Raw genomic sequence first — 21,770 nt, 5'->3', positions numbered from 1 at the left:
CTATGAAAAATTTTAACCACTTTAGAACAACAGTTGCAGATAAGTCACCAGTCTATCTAGAGGATCCCATAGGGGACCACCTGCAGCACTCCCTTATGGGAGGAACTGGAACCAAATGGATTCCTTTCCACAGTTATTGCTTATGAAATTTAATATAGTCCGCTTTTTATGAATAATGTTTGTGTGAGATCCTTCATCTATTACGGCTACTCGTACACTGTGAATTCAAGCTGCTTCCAGGAGAAATTCCCTGAAAGCTCGGCCTTAAACCAGAATAATGTCCGTTGTAAACTAAACACCAAATACCATCTTCTTTTATGCCACCTGCTGCTAAGACTGAAACCGGAAAGCTCACAAGAAGCTAATGCTTATCAAACCTGTTTCTGAGGATACAGTTGTCTTCCGAAGAGTACTTTATTGCCAATATGTTTTATAAAGGCTTTTTACCTTTGTCTGTTGATGTGACCAATTCAAAATGATCATGAAAAAGTAAATGTTTTGTTACTTCTACTTGTTATAATTGTGGCTTTGTGTAACTGAGTGAACTGTTTCTCTATTCTTCTAAATGCTGAAATGCATGCCCTAGGGTTTGCACATGATTCCAAAATTGTAAAAGAAAAAAATGCTACTCAATTTGTACTAGAAATTGTCATTCTTTTGTTCCTAGATAAGGCACTTTATCCGAGGGCTCAAAAGTCGAGTGGCACGAGAGGCTATACGAAAGCAGTACAAACGTTATCAGGCAGAGAAGTGTTGGGGAGAACAGATCCTTGCGCCTATCGAGGTACCTAGAAGTGAGGGAGGCTTTATCCTTTGGCAATATCAGTGGGGAGGTGCATGCATATTGCTTTTGCTGGTGATAAGGCATATTAAGGGGAGTTATGTGATGTTTGCAGCATGTGCGGCATTCGATGTCATGCTTTGCACACTTCTGCCATTTAGTATTGTGCATTGATGTTGCAAGTAGTTGTTTTCTTTGAAGTAGATTTTTTGGTTCAGAGGTCACTCAGGAACCTCCCCCGAAACCCATAATACTCTAGGAGAGAAAACTCAACCTTAGATTGTGTTTTTTCCCACTGTTTGGTTCATGTGTACCTCTGGACCTGCCAATCTACAGGAGCAAAAATGTAAGCATCAGATCACCAGAACTCCTACTCACAACACTCAAACATTGTGTAACCACCAACTGCTTCAGGTCAGGTCGTATGAGAATGACTCTTTGGGGTTGGGATAGGGAAAATGCACTCTACAGTTCTATCCTAAGTGTAACTGCAGGTTCCTGTGGTCAGACCATCATAGGGTCTGTAACTTTTGTCTTTTGAGGGACCATGAGGCTGCCAGAGTATGCTTTTTCCCATGATTCTAACTTCAGAGAGAATCCTTCTCTAGGGCTCCAATGACACACACACCCAAGACAAAGACCTTAGGTTGTCCTACCTAACACCTTCTGAGGATCTTCCTCCCAGGTAGAACTTGAGCAAAGCTTCAGCTATAGGGCAAGGAACAGCCTCAAGCGTGCCATGCCTGAATCACCACTGAAAAGGCCTCTGCAGACAGCACTGACCTCGGGCCAACTCTGAACCAAAACCCAGTCTTGGCTCCAGAAAAGCCTCACAAACTTGTGTCGAGAGACTCCATCTCAGTTGCGAGAGTCTGAACGGCTCTTTGGGGCACAGGTAGACTCAGACGTTGAACTCAAAGCATCACCATATTAGGCACCAAGGCAACCAATTCCAGAAGATCAGGACAAAGCAGCCCGATCTACATAGACCCAATCATAGGGCACATCTTTGCTCGATCAACGCAAGCTGCAACAACAGGCCAACCCAAATCCAAGAAAAGACTCTTTACATTTGAGGTGATAATCTTTGAGGGCCTTAGAACTTTCCCAATTTCCAAAAAGACTATACTAGGCTGTAGGAGCACATCTTGCCACCTACTCATTCTCTGTCCCCTTATTGCGGCAGATTTTTGCAACCCCCTATAAAGAGTTCATTACAACCGATAATGGAGAGGACCTTTGGCATGACTGCATTTTGTATCCTCAGGAACACCGATCATTAGACCCGTACCAAATTAACCCATCTCCACCTGAAGACCACACCTCATTCAGTAATCCAGCATGTGGGTTATTATCGTAAGGTTAGACTGCATACTGTGAAGGAAGAAGGAGGCTTCATGAAACATTTCCAAATACCGAGCCCCCAGAGTATTACCTGCCCATGCTAAAATGCTGGACCGTAAACTTTAAGGAGCCTGTGAGGACAAGGTGATCACATCAAGCGTCAATAAAAAGTACAATGCGGCGCCAGAAAACCACTTCTACAGAAGTGGCCAATAAGCCTCTGGATACACTGATAGTGCATGTGTCTCCAGAAAAAAAAAGGGCTATCACCTATGGGACATCCCTCTGCCTGTCAAAGAGAGTGAGTGCATCAATGCTGCTGCTAAAAGAATATCTGTGAATGCTGCTTTTAAATGGTGACATCGACTTGATACAACAGGGGCCATATTAGAGATGACCGCGCCAGCGCAAATTGTCGCTGTGCGCGCAAGCAGGTCTGTGCGATTGTGTCTGTACGCTAATACAATATGCGCACAGACGCAAACGCACATAAAGACAGAGTTCAAAGTCTGCGCCCAACATCACGGCGCATTACAGACCGATCCTCTGTAATGCCGTTGGGTGCATACTCGGACGCACAATTGGCGCTGGCGAAGTCATCTGTAATACGGCCCCAGGTAGCACTGTGAGAAGACTGAACAGCTGGTAAAATGCCTTTCAGAGACTTACAGTAGTAGATGTCCTAGAGATGAAGAGAATATCAAATTCCAACTTTAGGTGTGCCTTGGGGGGAACATCCTTTACAACGCAACTTTTACCACGCAGTGCCTTTACGACGCAACTATTACAACGCATAGCGCTGCGGGGCGCTCTAGGATAGGGAATAGATTTAATTTACTATCCAACACCTTCCCTACTATTTACGGGGACTGGAGTTGGAATAGTAAATTAAACTATTCACTATCCACGACCCCTTAACGCTATGCGTTGTAACAGCATGCGTTGTAAAAACTGCGATGTAAAGGCATGCGTGGTAAAACCATGCGTTGTAAGGTCATACATCCGTGCCCTGGATGCAGTTGATACTGCATACTGCTCTCATAAAACAAGTACCAGTGTACATCAATGGTATGCTTGGCTAAAAGTCCCTGAATTCGTACCAGAAATCCAGAAAAACCTCCTAAGTGTAACCTTTGGCACAGTGCACATTGCCAGACCTCCGGTGAACATAATGTCGGAACACTCAAGATGCATCCTAATAAGTTGGACTTTAGGAGGCAACAAGCACAAGCTTGAACCAAGTCAGCGGCCATCTCACTATCTCCCCAGTACCAAACACCGCAGTCCTTTCAGGAGAGTTCGGCAACCAAATCTCACTCTTGGAGAGGCTTGCGAAGCAACACCCATGGTAAGGGTAGAGCCACCCAAAGTAAAGGCACCCCAGTTTCAAAGCTTGACCTTCTAATTATTTCCACAGTGCCTGTCAGTGGAAAAAATAAGGTTATGTCTTTCACAATGGGAAGAGAGAACCTCGGACAAATTGATACTTTCTGTTGTTGTCCACGACTACTCTCTTGAGTTTCACACCACCCAACTCAGTATTTTATCACTGACCAAAGCATCAGTAAGACCACTGATGGGTGCTGCAGTAGGAAATGGCTGCATTGCTTCTGAAAGGAGCAATAGAACCAGTCCCACCAGATCAGTGAGGAGTTTAATGCCTGTACTTTTTACCACTAAAGACAGAACAAGGCAGAGCTGTTTCTAGACATTTGACCTCCCAATCTCTACGTGATATCCAAGCACTTCAGAATAACAACTTCACAAGACGTCATTCTGCTGTTGTGCATCGGGGATTACATGACAACCCTCGAACTCAAAGTTGCCAACTTTCACATCCCCATCCTCCCGGCACACCACCAGTACCTCTAGTTTGTGATAAAGGGAAAGTATTATCATTACAATGTAGTACCCTTTAGGGTGACAGCAGTGACATTGGTATTCACAAAATGTACGTCCTTGGTGGCATCACACCTTACTGCAATGCTATAAATGTCTTCATACCGGTTGTATGTCCTTACAACGAACTCCGTTGTAACACATGCCTTTACCACGCATGCGTTACAACGGAATGGTATTTCCACGCTTATCCTTCTCCACATATTTTTCCGTGGTGACATCATACGTCGTAAAGAGGAAGCGGAAGTTCCTTTTCGTTTCTTCTTATACGACGCCAATTGCCTGCACATCTCGACTTCAGGTTAGGTTTTTTTTGGGAGGGGGGGGGGAACCCCCCCACCTCACTTTTTAATTGTACCCTTTACCACACATGCCTTTATTACGTACCTCGTAGTAAACGTATGCGTGGTAAAGGCTTTCGTTGTAACCACGCATGCGTTGTAATTCATGCGGGGGTAAGGTTTTTGTGGAAACGGCCGCGTTGTAGTGGCCGTTTCCCCTTCATACTTGGATGAGTGGCTAATAAAGAGCGGTAGACAAGAGCAGTACCATGGTCACACTCAACAAGCAGAGTCTTTCCACCACACATTAGAGTTAACGGTCCATGTCAAAAAGTCTCCGTGTTCTTCCTCACAACCGCAGCCTTCCTCAGGAGCCATACTGAATATTGTAACAGGCAAAGCCTACCTAAGCAGTGAGACAGGGATGACATTTCAGAAGCTGATTCTCATTTTCCAGACTTTGCGTTCTGTAATAGTGAGAATGATAATAAAAGCCTCTTTTTGAGTACCTTGACAGATAATGGTCACAAGGGACTGCTCAGTGGGAAGATCTATTGTTACTGGAGCTCAGACTTTAGCACAAACTTTTATGATGTAACAACAAGAACGCATTACTAGGCAGATGGATCCTCGACCTTCTAGCCACAAGTGATCATCCACACAGACTCCTTCCTCACGGGGCGGGCAGATTTCCTGGGCCAACTGACCATCCATGGCCATGGTCTCCTCCGCAACAAAGTCTGCATATCAATGTGCTGGAATTGATGGCAGTTCAGTTTGTGCTCAGAGCAATAAAATACTGCTCCTTTGCAGAGAGACCATGACCACAATGTATTACCTTCAAAGACAGGTGAGCTAGGACTAACGAGTTGTCCTGGCACGCACAGACAATCTAGCATTGAGCCATTTGGCATTAAGCCTTCTCCTGGAGGAACACCTCCAAGGCATAGACAGTAACATTTCCGACCTGTTTTACAGGACACATCAACAAACATGCTAATGGGAGATCAATTCCCAGGTTCTTCAGCAATACTTCCATTATTGGGAGGACCATGGGGGTATACCCCTTTGCCACTACAGCGAACTCAAAATCCCAAAGCTTCGTATCAAGGTATCCACATTCACGGTCCATGGGCAATGCTGAATTGTTTGTGTATTATTTTTCCACCACTCATACAGTATTTGGTAAGGAAAATGAGGCAGGATCCTATGAGGCTCACTCTTGCAGCACCCACCAATGCAAGACCACGGTGTTACTTGAAAATATACCTGCATCCACTCAAGAGGCTGTCTCTATGGGCATCCCGCCACTCATAACATTAAAGTCAGCTGCAACACCCTGACCTCCAGGCACTATATCTGGTGCTTTGGCATCTGAAATCTTAAACTTTGGGATCCTTCACCTCCCAAAATAGTTAATGCTATTTCTTAAGGAGTCCCAAAAGCCTACAACAAGGACTTGTTATGCCACCAAATGGAAAAGGTCTGTTTACTACTGCTATTGTTTAAATTAGCAGCACTCACAGGCCTCTGTGCAATACATTATGTGCTATTTGTTTGTTCCATTTACAAAAGCCAGAGTTGGCATGTATGCACACAAGGGTACATTTAGCCACAGAGGCTGCTTATGTATGAAATTGACACCACCAGTCCCTGTTCAAAATAAGAACCCTTTATTCAAGTCCACAAAGATCAGGTTGTCCTCAGAACAAACCTTTTTTGTTTTCTTCTTAAGGTAGTCTTCCCCCGTTCCATGTCCATCAAACCATTAATTTGTCCATTTTAAACCCCAACCTAACTCATTTGTGGAAAAGACCTCACACATGCTACATATCAAAAGAACCCTCATGTATTGACCATGCTAACTCCTTTTGAAATACCCAGCAAATATGAGTAGCATTTTGCAAACCCCACAAAGGAAACCCAATTCCAAAGAGGGCCTTGCTAGAGAGATTGTCAAGAGTATACACGTTTGCAGACCGAAAACCAGACATACACTACATGTTGTGCTTAGGGTATAGCCCACTTTTAAAAAGGCTTTCTATTTGCTCTCTATGGTTATCCAGTATTAGGGTATCTTTCATAGATTCACATGCCTGAATCATTCCCCGTCGTCGAGGCGGGAGTCCCACGGTAAATAAAATATATAATAGCAGTGCCTAAAATTTCTTGTAGTAGGCTGGAAAAGCCTAAAGGCCTAACTAGGCCTCAAAACTTAGCAGCCTATCTACATCATTATGTAAAAAGACCTGAAATATTAGCCTCAGCCAATCAGCTGTCCTCACCCTCTAGAACCTTCCCAGCTCAGGCAGTTCTCCTCAGATTTTCACTGCACTTCGTGTGTAAGGGAGTCTCCCTGAGTGCCTACTCAGTTTTTTGGATTTTCAAGCTTATAATGTCTGAAAGGAAAGCTCTTTTCAAACCTTGTGGAACCTGCTTCAAGAAGAGAATCCATGTGGATGACAAGCACTCGGATTGTATTTATTGCCTGCACCCTTCACATGTGGTGAAGGACTGTAGAATTTGCCGTACCTTCCCTCAGAAAACCATCAGGGATAGGGAGGCAAGGGTTCTTTTGTGGCTAAAGTCTTCATCCACAGATGAGGAGGACAAAGCCTCAACTTCTAGCAAGAGAGCTAGATCCACGGACAATGCTTCTCCTGAGAGAAAGAAAATGTTGAAAACCTCTCAGAAAGCTTCAGAACCCTCTAAGAGTGCATCGGCTTCTTCACATGTGAGTACTACCCAGGCCAAAACTATATCTCTGGTGTCTGTACCTACTACTACTTGGACTTCTACCTCCTCTTCTACTTCTGTGGTTACCACTTCGGCTATCACGTCACCTTTGATGTCTGTACCACCTTTGATATCAAAAACCAAGTCACAGTCTTTGAAATCCTTCTCTATGAAGGCTCCATCGACTAAACCGTCTGCTCCGTCGACGACCGCAAGGCCGTCGTCGACGAAGACATTGTCTCCAAAGGACTCGTCGTCATCAACGAAGACATCATCGACGACCTCGTCGACGAAGATTTCGTCGACGAAGACACCAACATCGGACACGTCGACGAAGGCATCGTCGACGAAAGCACCATCGACGGTCCCGTCGACGAAGGGTTCGTCGACGAAGACACCATCGACGGTCCCGTCGACGAAGGACTCGTCGACGAAGACACCATCGACGGTCCCGTCGACGAAGGACTCGTCGACGAAGACACCATCGACGGTCCCGTCGACGAGGGACTCGTCGACGAAGACACCATCGACGGTCCCGTCGACGAGGGACTCGTCGACGAAGACGCCGGCGACGGCATTATCGACGGTCTCAACGTCGAAAGACACGTCAACGACAATACCTTTGACGACCTCGTCGACGGCAAGGTCTTTAGCATTGGCAGCGCCGTCGACGGAGAATCCGTTTACTGGGACTTCTGCTCATAGGCTGCACGGTTCCCCGCCAGCAAAGATTCAATTCACTCATTTTCAAATGAAAACTTATAAAAGGCAGGATTATTCACATATTTCTCCGCTTTTGCCATCGCACATTTTGGAGACATACATGCAAGGAGAGTCAGATGAAGGGGAAGAGGATGATGACCCCTTTGGGATTGCCTGTCACCCTTCTCAATTGCATGTTAAACTTCAAGAGGATGATGAAGAGGAGGTTCAGGAGCAATATACGCATGACGTCTATTCCACACCATATCAGTCACCTCATTCTAGACTTCCTCGGTCTGAGGATACAGCACATTTACCAACTTCCTTAATACAGGATTTGCATGCTATGTTGGCAGATTATCGCCAGAGATTTCCACCCAATGAGGGTGCGCCCGCTGGGTCATCTGCTCCGGTTCCTGGGCCACGACCTCCGTCGCCAAGAGCTCCTTTGTCACCACAACCACGTACTTCACCAATTCCTCAGGTTGTGGACAGTTCGTCCTCTGATGGTGATGAAAGTAGAGAGGAGGGAGAATTACCGGATAACACTCCAGTGGACCCTTGGGAGGATTATGTCATCCCTACACCTTCTCCGCCTCCTCCCCGTCCTTCAGACTCTCCGCCTGAAGATATTGGGGGTTTTCACAATATTATGCAGAGAGCTGCTAATAGATTTGAATTGGTTGTCACAGTTGAGCAGTCGGACTGCTTTTTACATGACTTTAAGGAGGGGTATAGGAGAGTGATCAGAGCCATACCTATTATTGACTATATATGGAAGGAAGGCCTCAACATAATGAAAACACCAGCTTCCATTCCAGCAGTTTTGCAGAGGATAGACAAAAAGTATCGAGCACCATCCGATACTCCTGCTTGTTTAATCGGCCATCCTCGACCGGATTCGGTTATTTCTCAGGCTGCGCAGCAAAAGTCCAAAAATCCTTCTGCTCCCATCTCAACGCCACCTGACAAGGAGGGAAGAAGGCTTGATGCCATTGGGAAGAAATTTTCAGCAAACGCAGCAGCATCCATTAAAGCGGCTAATTCTTTAGCTATCCTGGCTCGTTATGATAGACAAATGTGGTCTGAGCTCACGGAATATCTTGAGCTGATCCCGGAGGATCAACAAATGGATGTACGCAGAATTGTGCAGGAAGGCGAAAGGGCGGCCTCAGAAATTATTGATTGCGCCCTAGACATTTCTAATACCGACTTTAGACAATTGGCTGGAGCAATTGTGCTTAGACGTCAAGGTTGGCTCAAGGCTACCACTTTTAGACCTGAGGTCCAAACCAAAATCTTGGACATGTCTTTCGATGGTGAGTCATTGTTTGGAAAGCACATTGATGACGCTTTATTGGCTATTAAAACCGATACCGATACAGCGAAATCTCTGGGAACCCTGCAATACAAGAGGGGGTCCTTTAGAGGTGCAAGAGGTCGTGGTTACTCCTCCAGAGGAAATTATTCAAACCAACAAAATCGACAGTATCAATCTTCCTACAACAAGCCCTACTACCAATCTTCTAACCGGCAGTCTGCTTCTGGTTCTTTCTCTCGGCAAGGAGGGAAACGGCGCTCAGGCAATCAAGGGAGAGATTCTAACAAACGCCAATGAGCTTTGCCGGATGTCGGCCACCCCTCTTTCCCTTCCCGTGGGCGCCAAGATTTCCGCCTTTTACCATCAATGGCGGAAGATAACTTCAGATCAGTGGGTCCTGGATTTGGTCAGCAAGGGACACACTTTGGAGTTTTTACAAAAGCCTCCCACAACGCCGCCCAGGGGTCCCCCTTCCCCTCGCCTGCGCTTACTCTTCAAAGAAGCCTTAAAGATGCTACGCAAGAACGCAATAGAACTAGTCCATCCTTCTCAGAAAGGGCTGGGCTTTTCTTCACGCTTCTTCCTTGTGGAGAAAAATTCAGAAGAGTGGCGTCCAATATTGGATCTGCGCAAACTCAACAAATATCTAAAGAAACAGAGTTTCCGCATGGTAACGTTGAAGGACATTCTGAATTGTCTCAACGAAGGAGACTTTCTGGCTTCTCTGGATATGCAAGACGCATATTTTCACATCCCTATTCACCCGAACCACCGCAAATTCCTAAGGTTTCAAGTGGCCGGCGTCCATTTCCAATTCAAAGTCCTCCCATTCGGCCTCAAATCGGCCCCCAGAATCTTCACGAAATGCCTGGCTCCAGTAGCTGCAATGTTGAGGTCCCTGGGACTCCAGGTGTTCCCATACCTCGACGACTGGCTGTTAAAGGGTCCAACCAGTCACTCGACCATGGAGGCAGTCAACAGAACACTTTCACTGTTCTCGAATCTAGGACTGACCCTCAATTCTCAAAAATCTCAGCTCCAACCTCGTCAACGATTGACTTTTCTGGGTGCAGTCTTGGACACATGCCAGTGCAAGGCATACTTGACAAAGGAGCGCCAAAACAAGCTCGTCAAACTGGCAAAACAAATATCCGCAAAAAAGTTGCTTTCAGTTCGGATATATGCTTCTCTTCTGGGGATGTGTTCATCTGCGATCAATCTCATTCCTATGGCAAGACTCAGAATGAGACCGTTGCAGGAGGAGTTGCTTCGTCAGTGGAAGCAGGTCGAGGGATCATTCGACGACCGCATCAAAGTCACTGTAAAAATGAAACAGGCTCTTCTCTGGTGGTCGAAGACGCACAACTTGTCGCTGGGCCTCACCTTCCTCCAAGAGATTCCGGACTTCACTCTGACTACGGATGCGTCCATGGAAGGTTGGGGAGGTCACCTTCAGGACCTTCAGATCCAGGGAAGATGGTCTCATCAGTACCAACAGATGCACATCAACATATTGGAACTCAGGGCCATTTTTCTTTCCCTGCAAGCTTTTCTACCAAGGATCGTGAATTCGTCCGTCCTGGTGCGCACGGACAATACCACCAGCATGTTCTACATAAACAAACAGGGAGGAACGAAATCTCTTACCCTGTCACTGCAAGCTCAGGAGATGTGGGAATGGGCCTTAAGTCACAGCATATCCCTCAAAGCAGAGCATGTTCAAGGGGTTCGAAACTCTCTAGCAGACAGTCTCAGCAGAACTTTTGTGGACTGTCACGAATGGGAACTCGAACAACATCAAGTAGACACAATTTTTCGCCTTTGGGGGAGACCAACGCTGGATTTGTTTGCCACGCAGCAAAACAGCAAGTGCCTGTTTTATGCCAGCAGGTTCCCAGGACGGGGGTCAAGAGGAAATACCCTCCTCATGAGATGGACCGGAATGTTTGCGTACGCTTATCCTCCGATTCCGCTCATTCCGAAAGTCCTGCAAAAGATGAAGAGGGAACACTGCACTCTCATCCTCATTGCTCCACGTTGGCCAAGACAATATTGGTTTCAAGAGCTTCTCCTGCTGTCTCAACAGCCTCCGTTTCGGCTCAAACCGACAATGTCGATGCTGACAAGAGAGGGCGGTCAGATCCAACATCCAGATCCTCAATCGCTGCACTTGCACGCTTGGCTCCTGATTTCCTAGAGTTCAAAGACCTAAACATTCCCTCGGAATGCAGAAAGATATTGTCGCAAGCACGTGCGCAAAGTACCATCAAAACATATAGTTTCAAGTGGAAGAGGTTTTGTTCATGGTGTGGAGATAATGCCGTTCATCCGCTGCAGGCTCCTCCTGAAGCCATCCTTCCATACCTGCTTTCTCTGGCTAAATCAGGTCTAGCCTTTTCTTCTATTAAAGTACATCTGGCAGCAATATCCAGATTCAGGAAGAACTCCAGCAAACCATCCTTATGTTCTTCTTCCTTGATCAAACAATTCCTTAAAGGACTATTCAGAGCTTTTCCTCCAGTTCGTCCTCCTCCTCCGGAATGGGATCTTAATGTAGTCCTTTCCCAACTTCTTAAAAGGCCTTTTGAACCAATCCATAAAGCGGAACTGAAGTTTCTGACTTGGAAAGTTGCAATCCTGTTGGCTCTTACTTCTGCTCGCAGAGTTAGTGAAATACAGGCGTTCACTATTACTCCCCCTTTTCTGCAATTCTCTAAGGACTTTGTTACACTTAGGACCAACCCTAAATTCATTCCTAAAGTGCCAACTCAATTCCACATTAATCAACCGGTCAAACTCAGAACCTTTTTCCCGGATCCAAAAACTCCTGCAGAGAGGGTTTTACATTCTCTAGATGTCAAAAGGTGTCTGAAATTCTATCTGCAAAAAACGAAAGACATACGTAAATCTACACAACTGTTTGTTGCCTATGGAAGACCCACCTTCGGTCAAGCTGTCACAAAAGCAACTATTGCCAGGTGGTTGTCTTCCACAATTACCTTCTGTCATGACAAGGCCAATAGACCTTTATCAAGGAAGGTCAAAGCTCATTCCACAAGAACAGTGTCGACATCTACGGCCCTTTTCGCTGGAGTGACTCTAGAGAACATTTGCCGAGCTGCTACTTGGAAAAGTGTGCACACTTTTACCGAACATTACTGTCTGCAGTCGGCAGTTCAAGATGACACAGCTGTTGGTGATGCAGTGCTGCAGCATCTTCTTCACTAAGGTTGGAAAGATTATATATTTTAAACTTTACATATTTATAATGCTGTCCTATCTGTTATATTTGAAGGTTTTGATGCATATGTTATGTTAACATGTTTTGTACTCTATTACCTTCCTGGTTGTGTGGGGATTGATTTATGTTTTCTTTGTCTCCCACCTTCCTCTATCGACAGACATGATGTTACTGCTTGCTATTCTGATTCAGGCATGTGAATCTATGAAAGATACCCTAATACTGGATAAGAAAACGAGTTACTTACCTGTAACTACGGTTATCCAGTATTGGTATCTTTCATAGATTCACATGCACCCACCCTCCTCCCCGGTAGGGCAGTTCTGGCTAAGGATACTAATTCTCACTTGTGCTGGGAAAATCTGAGGAGAACTGCCTGAGCTGGGAAGGTTCTAGAGGGTGAGGACAGCTGATTGGCTGAGGCTAATATTTCAGGTCTTTTTACATAATGATGTAGATAGGCTGCTAAGTTTTGAGGCCTGGTTAGGCCTTTAGGCTTTTCCAGCCTACTACAAGAAATTTTAGGCACTGCTATTATATATTTTATTTACCGTGGGACTCCCGCCTCGACGACGGGGAATGATTCAGGCATGTGAATCTATGAAAGATACCAATACTGGATAACCGTAGTTACAGGTAAGTAACTTGTTTTCTTTTCTTAGGTAAAATCCTACTTGCACACATGTGTAAAGCTACAAGGTCTAGCATCCACCCTTTCACCCGCCATTATTATGTGGACATTCATGTCTGCACAGAAGCACAGATCAGGCAACCAGCCCTTAGCACTGTTTCAAAACACTAAAGCTGGTGTTTTAGGGAGAAGGGCTCTGCTTTTCAGTCTATTGACAGTATGTGTCGGCAACTGCACAAGTTGCAAATGGAAAATGTAAATTACCTGTAACAATTGGTTTGCAGCTTTTAGTGCTGTAGATTCACATGAACCTAAGTTGCCTGTCTCAGTTTGATCTCATGGTGTGACATTTTTAACGTAAACTTGCTCAAAACACATTTCTGCATTATTTCAATATACATAGACTGTAGTGCTTTGCAGCACAACACATACTTGCTTGCTCCCACATAGGAAAACACAATTTAACGAGGAGTCTATGTCCTGCAACATTGTGGATTTGGGGTACTCCAAACCGAAAAATCCCGTTCACAAAAAAAACTTGCAATGTCACCGCCCAACACTAGATGGCAGGAATGTGCAGAACAGTGAATCTACAGCACTACAAGATTCAAAATGATTATTACATGCAAGTAATTCAAGTAATGTTTCCCGTACACTGGGCACAGGAGAGCCCATGGATAGAGTAAAGGCACTACCTCACGTTGTATATTGACAAGATGGTAGACCGCTAGTCCTGCATTTAATCTCACTGACCTGAAAAAATGAAAGGAACATTTGAAACAGAATTTTAGTGCAGCTCTATGCAACACAAAAACTCTGAGATAAGAAAGTAACACTTCATACATCAACCATCCTACTTTACAGAGTGAGTAAAACCTTTAAAACAAGGGCTCTTCAGTCTTTAAAAGTACTTTTTGATCCTTTGTACATACACTAGGTTGCTTACTGCCATCACATGTATGCAAAAGATACCAATGTATATGTATGTCTCCTCAAAGGCAGAGCACAAGCTAAATGTACAAAGTACTAAGAAGAACCACCTGGGCCCAAAAAGACTTGATGGTTCTGAAATAAACACTTATTAAATACAATACTATCATAGTTTAATGAGCATTAACAAAGCAGTAGGCATTGCCTTTAATATTGGGCTGTCATTGACCTATTGACTTTGCCAATAGATTCCCTCCCTCCAACCCCTACACAGTCCCTGCCCCCTGTATTGGAGTATGTGCGCTTATGCACAGTGACTATTTTGTAATCCTTTTTCTTATGCTTTTAGAGAACACATATACAGTTGCCTGCTGCACATATGCTCTTCTTGCCAAGATATTTTTGTAAGTTTTATGAAAAAACATATCTAGATGGCCACCTTTCCTGCGCGCAGTCAGCAGACATCTTGGAATTCTTTTTTTCTTAATCTAGATGGCTGGGTGCATGACGCTATTGGCTTTGCCATGATGTGTACCTTAAATCAACAAGCATTGGTAAAGCCAGAAAACCATGAGTGATTGCAACAGTAAGCGACTGCCAGGCCACAGTCTTTTACCACTTGGCTGCTAAGGGGTTTTCCCCTCCTGCACTGAGCTTTGATGTTTCCCATTATACATGACGAGTTGACCTTGTCATGAGCACAGCTCCAGTGTGCCTCATGACGAGTTCACCTTGTCATTAGCATGCAAGTGGTTAAATGTGGATAAGCATGTACATGGTGGTGGGCTTCAAGGACCAGGGAAAATATTATCACAGAGGACTGCTTAAAAACAAGCTGTATCACAGAAGTCAATGCAAAACGTATGGGCAAATCCATGCAACCCATGAAATTCCATAAATATAAGGACAACCCACCCGACCAATTAACAAACAGTGGCTGGAAGCCCTGACAAAACTCCGTTCTACTGTATGTGTATATTGTATGTAGTAGTGTATTGGTAGCATGAGGTCTCCAAGAGATGGCTACCGATGTCTGTAGAAGCGACCTCGCAGTTGGATGAAAGGGGAATGTTACATAATGGAATCATGGTGCGGGCGTTAGTCCTTATTGGAAATGCATTAGCCGCCTCTACTTAATAATCAACAGTTGTAAAATGGGCAAGTAGAACAGCTGATGGCACACCGCTATACTTTTTGTCTGTTCTGCCCCTCAGTTGAGGAACATGTTAAGTAACCTTCTTCCCCTATGCGTTGGATAACCTGGATAGAGACAAAGTACCTGAGTACCCCACAGCTAACTGGGGCTGAAGGCTGTTTATCTAGTCTTAGTAACTAAATGTCACAGTGTCATTTTCCCCAGATTGCCATTGTTTATTCTTCTGACTTTCTCGGCTCTACACCAAAAGGTTTTAATGGTGGCTGCAAACAATGTGATACGTTACTGTGGAAAATAGAAGCCTCTTCTAATTCTCTGCGCTCATCTGTTTTCATAGGTATGGACGGAACTGGCTGAGAAAGTGTCAGATAAACTGGATGACGCAGTGACCGCTGCTTTTTCTCAGGTATGGGACAGTTATCTCATTCATATGCTACATATTTCCATGTGTCTGCATCATTTTCCCCTGTTACTGAATTACGCAAGTGCTAAAAAAAAGAATAAATAGTTTCTGAAATGTAATGGACAAAAATTTTGAAGCAAAGATGCAGAGGTTAAAAAAACTTGTGACTTACATATATGCATGTGAAATAGAAAAAAATAGTGGTACAAAAATTGAATTTTACTACCTATGCCCTTTTGTCATTATGACCCTTAATTTAATCTTGGTTACTTCTACCTAACCTCTAAACAGAACCTTTTAACCTTTACTCTGTCCCTTACCAAACCTAACCGTGACCTACTCCCTTTCAACATCCATAAACAATCCCGTATTCTAATCAGACAGGAACCCTATGCCCAATCCCAGGCTTTTATCCCCAAACCAACAACATGTCCTAATCTAACTCTTACCCTAAATGTAATCTCAACCATTCATCCACTCCTATCCATTATTCTTACTTTAACCCTTTTCCTTTTCCTTATCCCTAACCCTTAACCTTCGCTATAACCCTTTACCACCTATCAGGCTCTTAAGGCAGTCCAACCTCTGCCCTGATGCTTAATCATAACCCTATATTAAAATGGTTTCTATTTCATTTTAGTTTAATTTTACATAAATTATCATTTTTAAAAGTATGTTAATTTTCATTACTACTAAAAATATATCCTTTGAAACTCATACTTTTTTTGAGGGGAGAGGGTTGAGAGCCAACCGCCATGGTTTTAGGAGACAGATTGCTTTAGCTCCTCTCCACCCGCGACCCCCCGGCTGCTCCAGTCTACCACACCTGCTCCCGCCGACACAGAAGTTGTGCCTCCCAGTGCAGGATGATCCTGCAGAATCCCTCGTTTGCCGAGCTGGGTGAGTGGAAGTGATGGAGCAGGTCAGATGACTCCAGGTGCTGGGAGCTTCGTATTGCCTGAAAGATGGTAGCCCCGCTTTACTAGTGGAGGCCACAGTGAAATGATACCATGGCTGTGGCGCAGATTCCCCCCAGCCTTCCGCCCTATGGACCTTAATTCTTCTTGCTGCTCCTGAGGGGGAGACATGCAGTGGACTGCGGGGCCTCTGGGGGATCTTGACTGTTGTTGCTGCCTGCACAGCGGACTCCTGGACAAACGGGCCACCTGGTTTCATTTGATGCTCTTCCATGGCATTTACTTTGCATCATGGGAGTTCTGCGACCAGGCTCAGACCAGGGCCCGCATTGATCATTGGGGTTGCGCTCTCGCTTCTGTCTGGGAGTAGACCTATTCCTTTTGAGCCTTTGGGAGAGCTGTGCAGTGGACTGATCTGCCACTGGAGGGCCCTGGCTTCGGGGTGAGTGCATCTCTGAGCTGCTGATTTCCTTTATTGCATTGTCAGATAAGCCCTTGAGCCTTGGCAGAGCTGATTTGTGCCTTCGGGCGAACCATTGATGAGGGCCCTTCCTGGGAGACGTCTATCTGGGCCTCCGAATAGTTCATCCTATGTTGTTGTACTGGGACTTTGTGCTTTCTCCTACCTTAGTGGGGTGATGATGGGGTGCACGCAGAGGGCCAAAGTGGATGTGGCCACCTGTGCCGCCCCAGGAGGAGATTAAGCAGGCTGCTGGGATGGGAGATAAGGCATATATTAATGGCAAGTTTGAGACGCTTCTGGCAGCCGATAACTCTTGGCAAATGATTGGAATGTAAAACCAACTTACTGTTTGTGGAATTGGGTCTCATCTGAGAGGAGCCGCGGAAACTGTCAGAGAGGGTTCATTCTCTTGAGAGCACTGTACAGTCTTCGATCCCCACCGTCCAATCTGTGGACCTTCGCATCACAACTCTTGAGGTGCAGACTCACACCTGGTGGCCCGTCTGAACGATCAAGAGGGACGTACGCGCCTGATTAATGTTCATGTTGTGGGCTTCCCTGAATGGGTCGAGGGGGGCTACTTGTTGGCTTATTTGGAAAATTGGCTGCAGGAGGTGGTGGCCTCAGAGGGCCTCTCCAAATTCTTTGCTTTAGAACGTGCACATAGAGTACTGGTGCAATTACCCTGGGGCCCCACAGCGTCCTGTAGTGGAACACCTCTTATATTAACAAGATAGAGATCACCTCCTGCAACAAGCACATGTACATGGCCTTTTTGCTGTGGACAATGCGTCCATCTCGTATTGAGTGTACCGTGTGCACTGAAGTTAAAGCAGCCCAGGGTGCCAACGATGTAGGCTTAGAGGGGCATTTTGACCTACTCATTCCGAAGTGGAATTAGAGCAAACGAGGCCAGATCAGACTTCTGTGCTCACTGGTGATTAGCAAGGGTTCCACTCATCATCCCTCACCGGGGGATTATAGCTTTGCCTCGGAGTCTGGAGACTGTTATACCAGGGCTGGAGAGCACTTTGGTGAGAGTTAATCCGAGTTCGCTGGGTGGTATTGTTTAATGCTGTGTGGTTTTGCGGTGCACTCTTATTTTTACTTTCGCTCCTTTTCCACTTGTACCTATAGTTGTTTCGGTGAGTGGATTGACTGTGAAGCCTCTTTCTCCTGTGTTTGATCCTCTGGGTGAGATGTGAGAGTCGTGTGAAGGGGACTGGTCTTGTCCGATGCGTCCCCTTGTGTGTGTTTGCATGTCAGTGTGCTGCTTCTCCGTTCTCTAGTTGTCCCCCCCCATCTAATCTCCCATGGAAGGCTTCTTTCGTTAAGCACCTTGTTAACCCATTGGCCCTTGTTTGGCTTCTCAATGAGCCATGTGTTATGGTGTGTTTGGACTGGATTGTTATTTGTTTTTTATGTTTGTTTGTTGTGGGCTTTGATCAAATTAACTGTTCTTTATATATATCAAAGTGGAAATGGATCTTCACCCAGGTGAATTGGTGCGACCCTTGCATCACATGGATATATTAGTAGGATTGTCACACATTAGTACCATCAACAGCAGCATGTTTCATCATCGGATCCTCATCCACCTCACCTAGTGTAAGTGGGTGGGCTCAATGTGGTTTGCAATCTTAGCTTTTACTAAAACCTAAGTGCAAGTTAAAAAAAAGTCTTCAGAGTCCGAATTCTTGTTTATTAATAAGGTCCTTTCGTTGTGATAAAAACAGTGTGATATTATGAGTGCAATGACCCCTAACAACTATAGCTCAGTAAGGCCAACATGTTTTGGCCTGTTACAAGTGTTATTCAGAGTCCGCAGGCTTTTTTCAGGACAACTAAATCCATAGATATTCTACAGATTGTATTAAATACCAGCTCCTAATACTGGGTTGCACAGTACGTTGAACATGGAGCCTAAAGTCATAAAGACAATATAGGACCTTTTCTTCTAATGTTCTATGACTCCTAAAAATTCAGGCTCCTTGAGGTAGTGGTGGTAGGGCTATTCATGTCGGCACACTTACACCACGGGACATCCTTGCACCTTATTTATCTCTTCACATTCCTCCAATGATAGTGGGTTAGGATCTTATTCATATATCCATGTGATGCAAGGGTCGCACCGATTTAACCTCAGTGTAGATTCCTTTCCACTTTGACACATATTGGGAACAGTTCATTTGACCTCCTAAAATGATAGTTCACCAGTTGTGAGGCTTATCCTCGCTTGTGTACTGATTGCAACGTTTAAGGGAGGCTGAGGGTTGCCCCAATTTAGCTTCTCACTGCCCCTTGTTTTTTTACATGTTTTTTGCAGTCGGCATGCACTTGGCAGTGGAATTTATTTGCCTGGCGCAGTAAGATGTGAATAATATTGGTGATGATGGGTCTGAATAGGATTCCTGGAACTCTTGACTCGTGGTTTGATGACTACGGCAACACAAGTTAAAGTGCTCACGTGGAATGTCCGCTGCCTCTCACCCTGTCCCCACTTAGCGTAATAATGTCCTAGCTCATTTGAAATGAAGGGGGGTCCAAATTGTGTTTTTGCAAGAAACTCATGTCACGGACTCTGAAGGTCAGGCCGTTGGCAGGATCAACTGTATGCCACCACTTTCTCTGCTTTCTCGCGTGAAGCTCTTGTCAGTCAAGAATATGTTTATTTTGACCTGAATCTTAAAACATCAGGAAACAACATATATACAATCATCCTTTTACATATAAAAAATATTTAAATCACTTTACACACAATACATACAATTCCTACATTCCATAAAAACATGTCAATGAATCCCTTTTAAACAATCTGATAAAATACTTATAATGGCCATTGCAAATCTTCCTAAAGCGCATGTCACATCCAAGACACGCATTTCTGTTAGCAACAATACAGCTTGCTTCCGTTCATATGTACCATATTTTAAGAAGAGTGACTTTAGGACTGCCTTCCCAGGTGACTGCATTTTCAAACAATCTACTGGGATGTGCAGGCAGTCACACTTTACCTGTAACCCACAAGTGAATTTTCCCTGCTCATCCATCAATGCTGACTTCATATTGCTGCTAATGTGGCACAGGTTTATACAAATTCTTAGTCTTAAAATCTGGGCTGTTAGTCTGGGGTTTGGTAAAATGTCAGTATACAAAAAACACTCATGCGTAAATTGAACAGGGGCTTTCCCCTGGAGATACTGCATATCCTGCTCTCTGGCTTTATTTCTTACCAAGGTACGAAGCGCGCCCTTTGTGATCTCTATCTGGAGATTCTTGTTAGGGAGATTCAGACCCAAGATCCTGCATATTTTGCCCATGTTTCTTTTAGCATTCTTGGCCCACCTCAGCTCACTGTGCAAGATCTAATGTTATCACATCGAGATCTTTTGCCCTTCTTCTTTCTCTAGGTGTTGCCAGAATCTTACTGTGTCAGCAAAAGATGGGTAATTCCAGGATGTTAACTCGGTTTCCATTCTAATTGCCTGCTTCTTGCTGACCTCGGTTATGGCAGCAAGCTTTTCAGGCATTTTCTTTCTCCATATTCCCAGTTTAATTTGCCACTTATGCATAGTAATTCAGCACTGTGGTGAAATTGCGGGCGGACTATAGCCACGTAAGCTGTCAACACAGGTCGTAAGGAAATATTTCCATAATACTTGGTAAACTTTTTAAAGCCGTTTATTGATGCTTAGGATCACCCTTTAGGTGTCTTAGTGTGTTCTTCCCATGTCAGACTCTTTTTGAACCAAACCCCTAGGTAGTTATTCACAGTTTCTAATTTATTTGGCCCCAAATGACATGCCTTTTTTCCCCACCTAATGCCAGCCCCTAGGTATTATCCATGTTGATCACCAGCTTTTTCCTATTGCAGTACTCCATAAATGTATTCAATGTATTTTGAAGGCCTCTTTCCTTCATATCCATTATGATCAAGTCATCTGTGTATAGGAGGCAAGCTTTATGGTACCATACATTTTTGGGCTGAGCCCCTTTGCATCAGCCAATACAACTGGTAAGTAGGCGATAAACAGTGAGAAGAGCAGGGGGGCCAAGACACAACCTTGTCGTAGGCATTTCTGGTTGGAATTTTATGGGTCAGTCTGCCATCTATGTCCATTGTTACCTGGGCCTAATTTTGTGAATGCAGACTCTGTATGATGGATAGAAGGCTTGGAGGGATTTTCTTTTTAATCAACGTTTCACATAGGCATGTCCGATAAACTGAATCAAATTCTGTGCGGAAGTCAACAAAGCAACAGAACAAGTTACCCCTTTGTTCCACTACTGGTCAGTCGTTGAGTGGCCTTCCTTAAACCCCCCTTGTTTGGATAGAACAGTTTTATGGAGTTCTGGCCAATCCATAAGAGTTCCTAATATGATCTTTGCGAATAATATTTTACCCACATCAAGGAAGTTGATCATTCTATAATTTTGGGTGTTTTCTGTATTGTCTTTGTGTGGGTCTGATGATTGTGCCATTCCACATTTCAGGGAACCTGCCAATAGACAGGAATCCCTGAAAAGCGCAATGGAAGAATTTCACCCACCAGTCATTTCTGGTTTTAATTATGATGGAGAGAGGATTATCTGGGCCGGCTGCTCTAGTTAATTTCAAGCGGTACAAAAGGGGGTGGTGATGGACGGAGCATCTGAATCAATCAAACACTCACACCCAGTCAAAAGATCTGGGTTTGATCCATCACTGTTCTTTAGCCCACTCTGCCACCCCAGTTCAGACATGGCTATATGCAAATCAGTCTGACCCTGTGCCTCATGGGAACAGTCCAGCCCGAACTGCCAAGCCATGCCTTCCCTGGACCGGAAACAAGCTTCCGAGGACCGGTTTCTGGCATTACAGCCGTCTTCAGCCCGGCTTGCTTGAATCCAGTGGCAAATTGAGCAAGGGACTCGCGTCGGAGCATACCCTACCACACTTATGGCGGCCAAAAGCGGTACAAAAGG

General features: G+C 44.8%; 1 protein-coding gene across 4 annotated transcripts in view; it reads left to right on the top strand.

Annotated features, from left to right (window-relative positions):
* Positions 1 to 21,770, top strand: part of QTMAN (queuosine-tRNA mannosyltransferase) — a 140,982-nt gene that overhangs the window by 103,608 nt on the left and 15,604 nt on the right. For all 4 annotated transcript variants that reach the window (XM_078671406.1, XM_078671402.1, XM_078671404.1 and 1 more), the window contains 2 exons: positions 668 to 784; positions 15,360 to 15,428. In XM_078671406.1, coding sequence (XP_078527532.1) covers positions 668 to 784; positions 15,360 to 15,428 — 186 coding nt within the window. The remainder of the gene's footprint in view (positions 1 to 667; positions 785 to 15,359; positions 15,429 to 21,770) is intronic.

Source organism: Lissotriton helveticus, chromosome 12 (assembly GCF_964261635.1).
Source record: "Lissotriton helveticus chromosome 12, aLisHel1.1, whole genome shotgun sequence".
Taxonomy (NCBI): Eukaryota; Metazoa; Chordata; class Amphibia; order Caudata; family Salamandridae; genus Lissotriton; species Lissotriton helveticus.
Note: the sequence above shows the minus strand (reverse complement) of the source record. Positions and strands in the feature narration are given on the sequence as shown.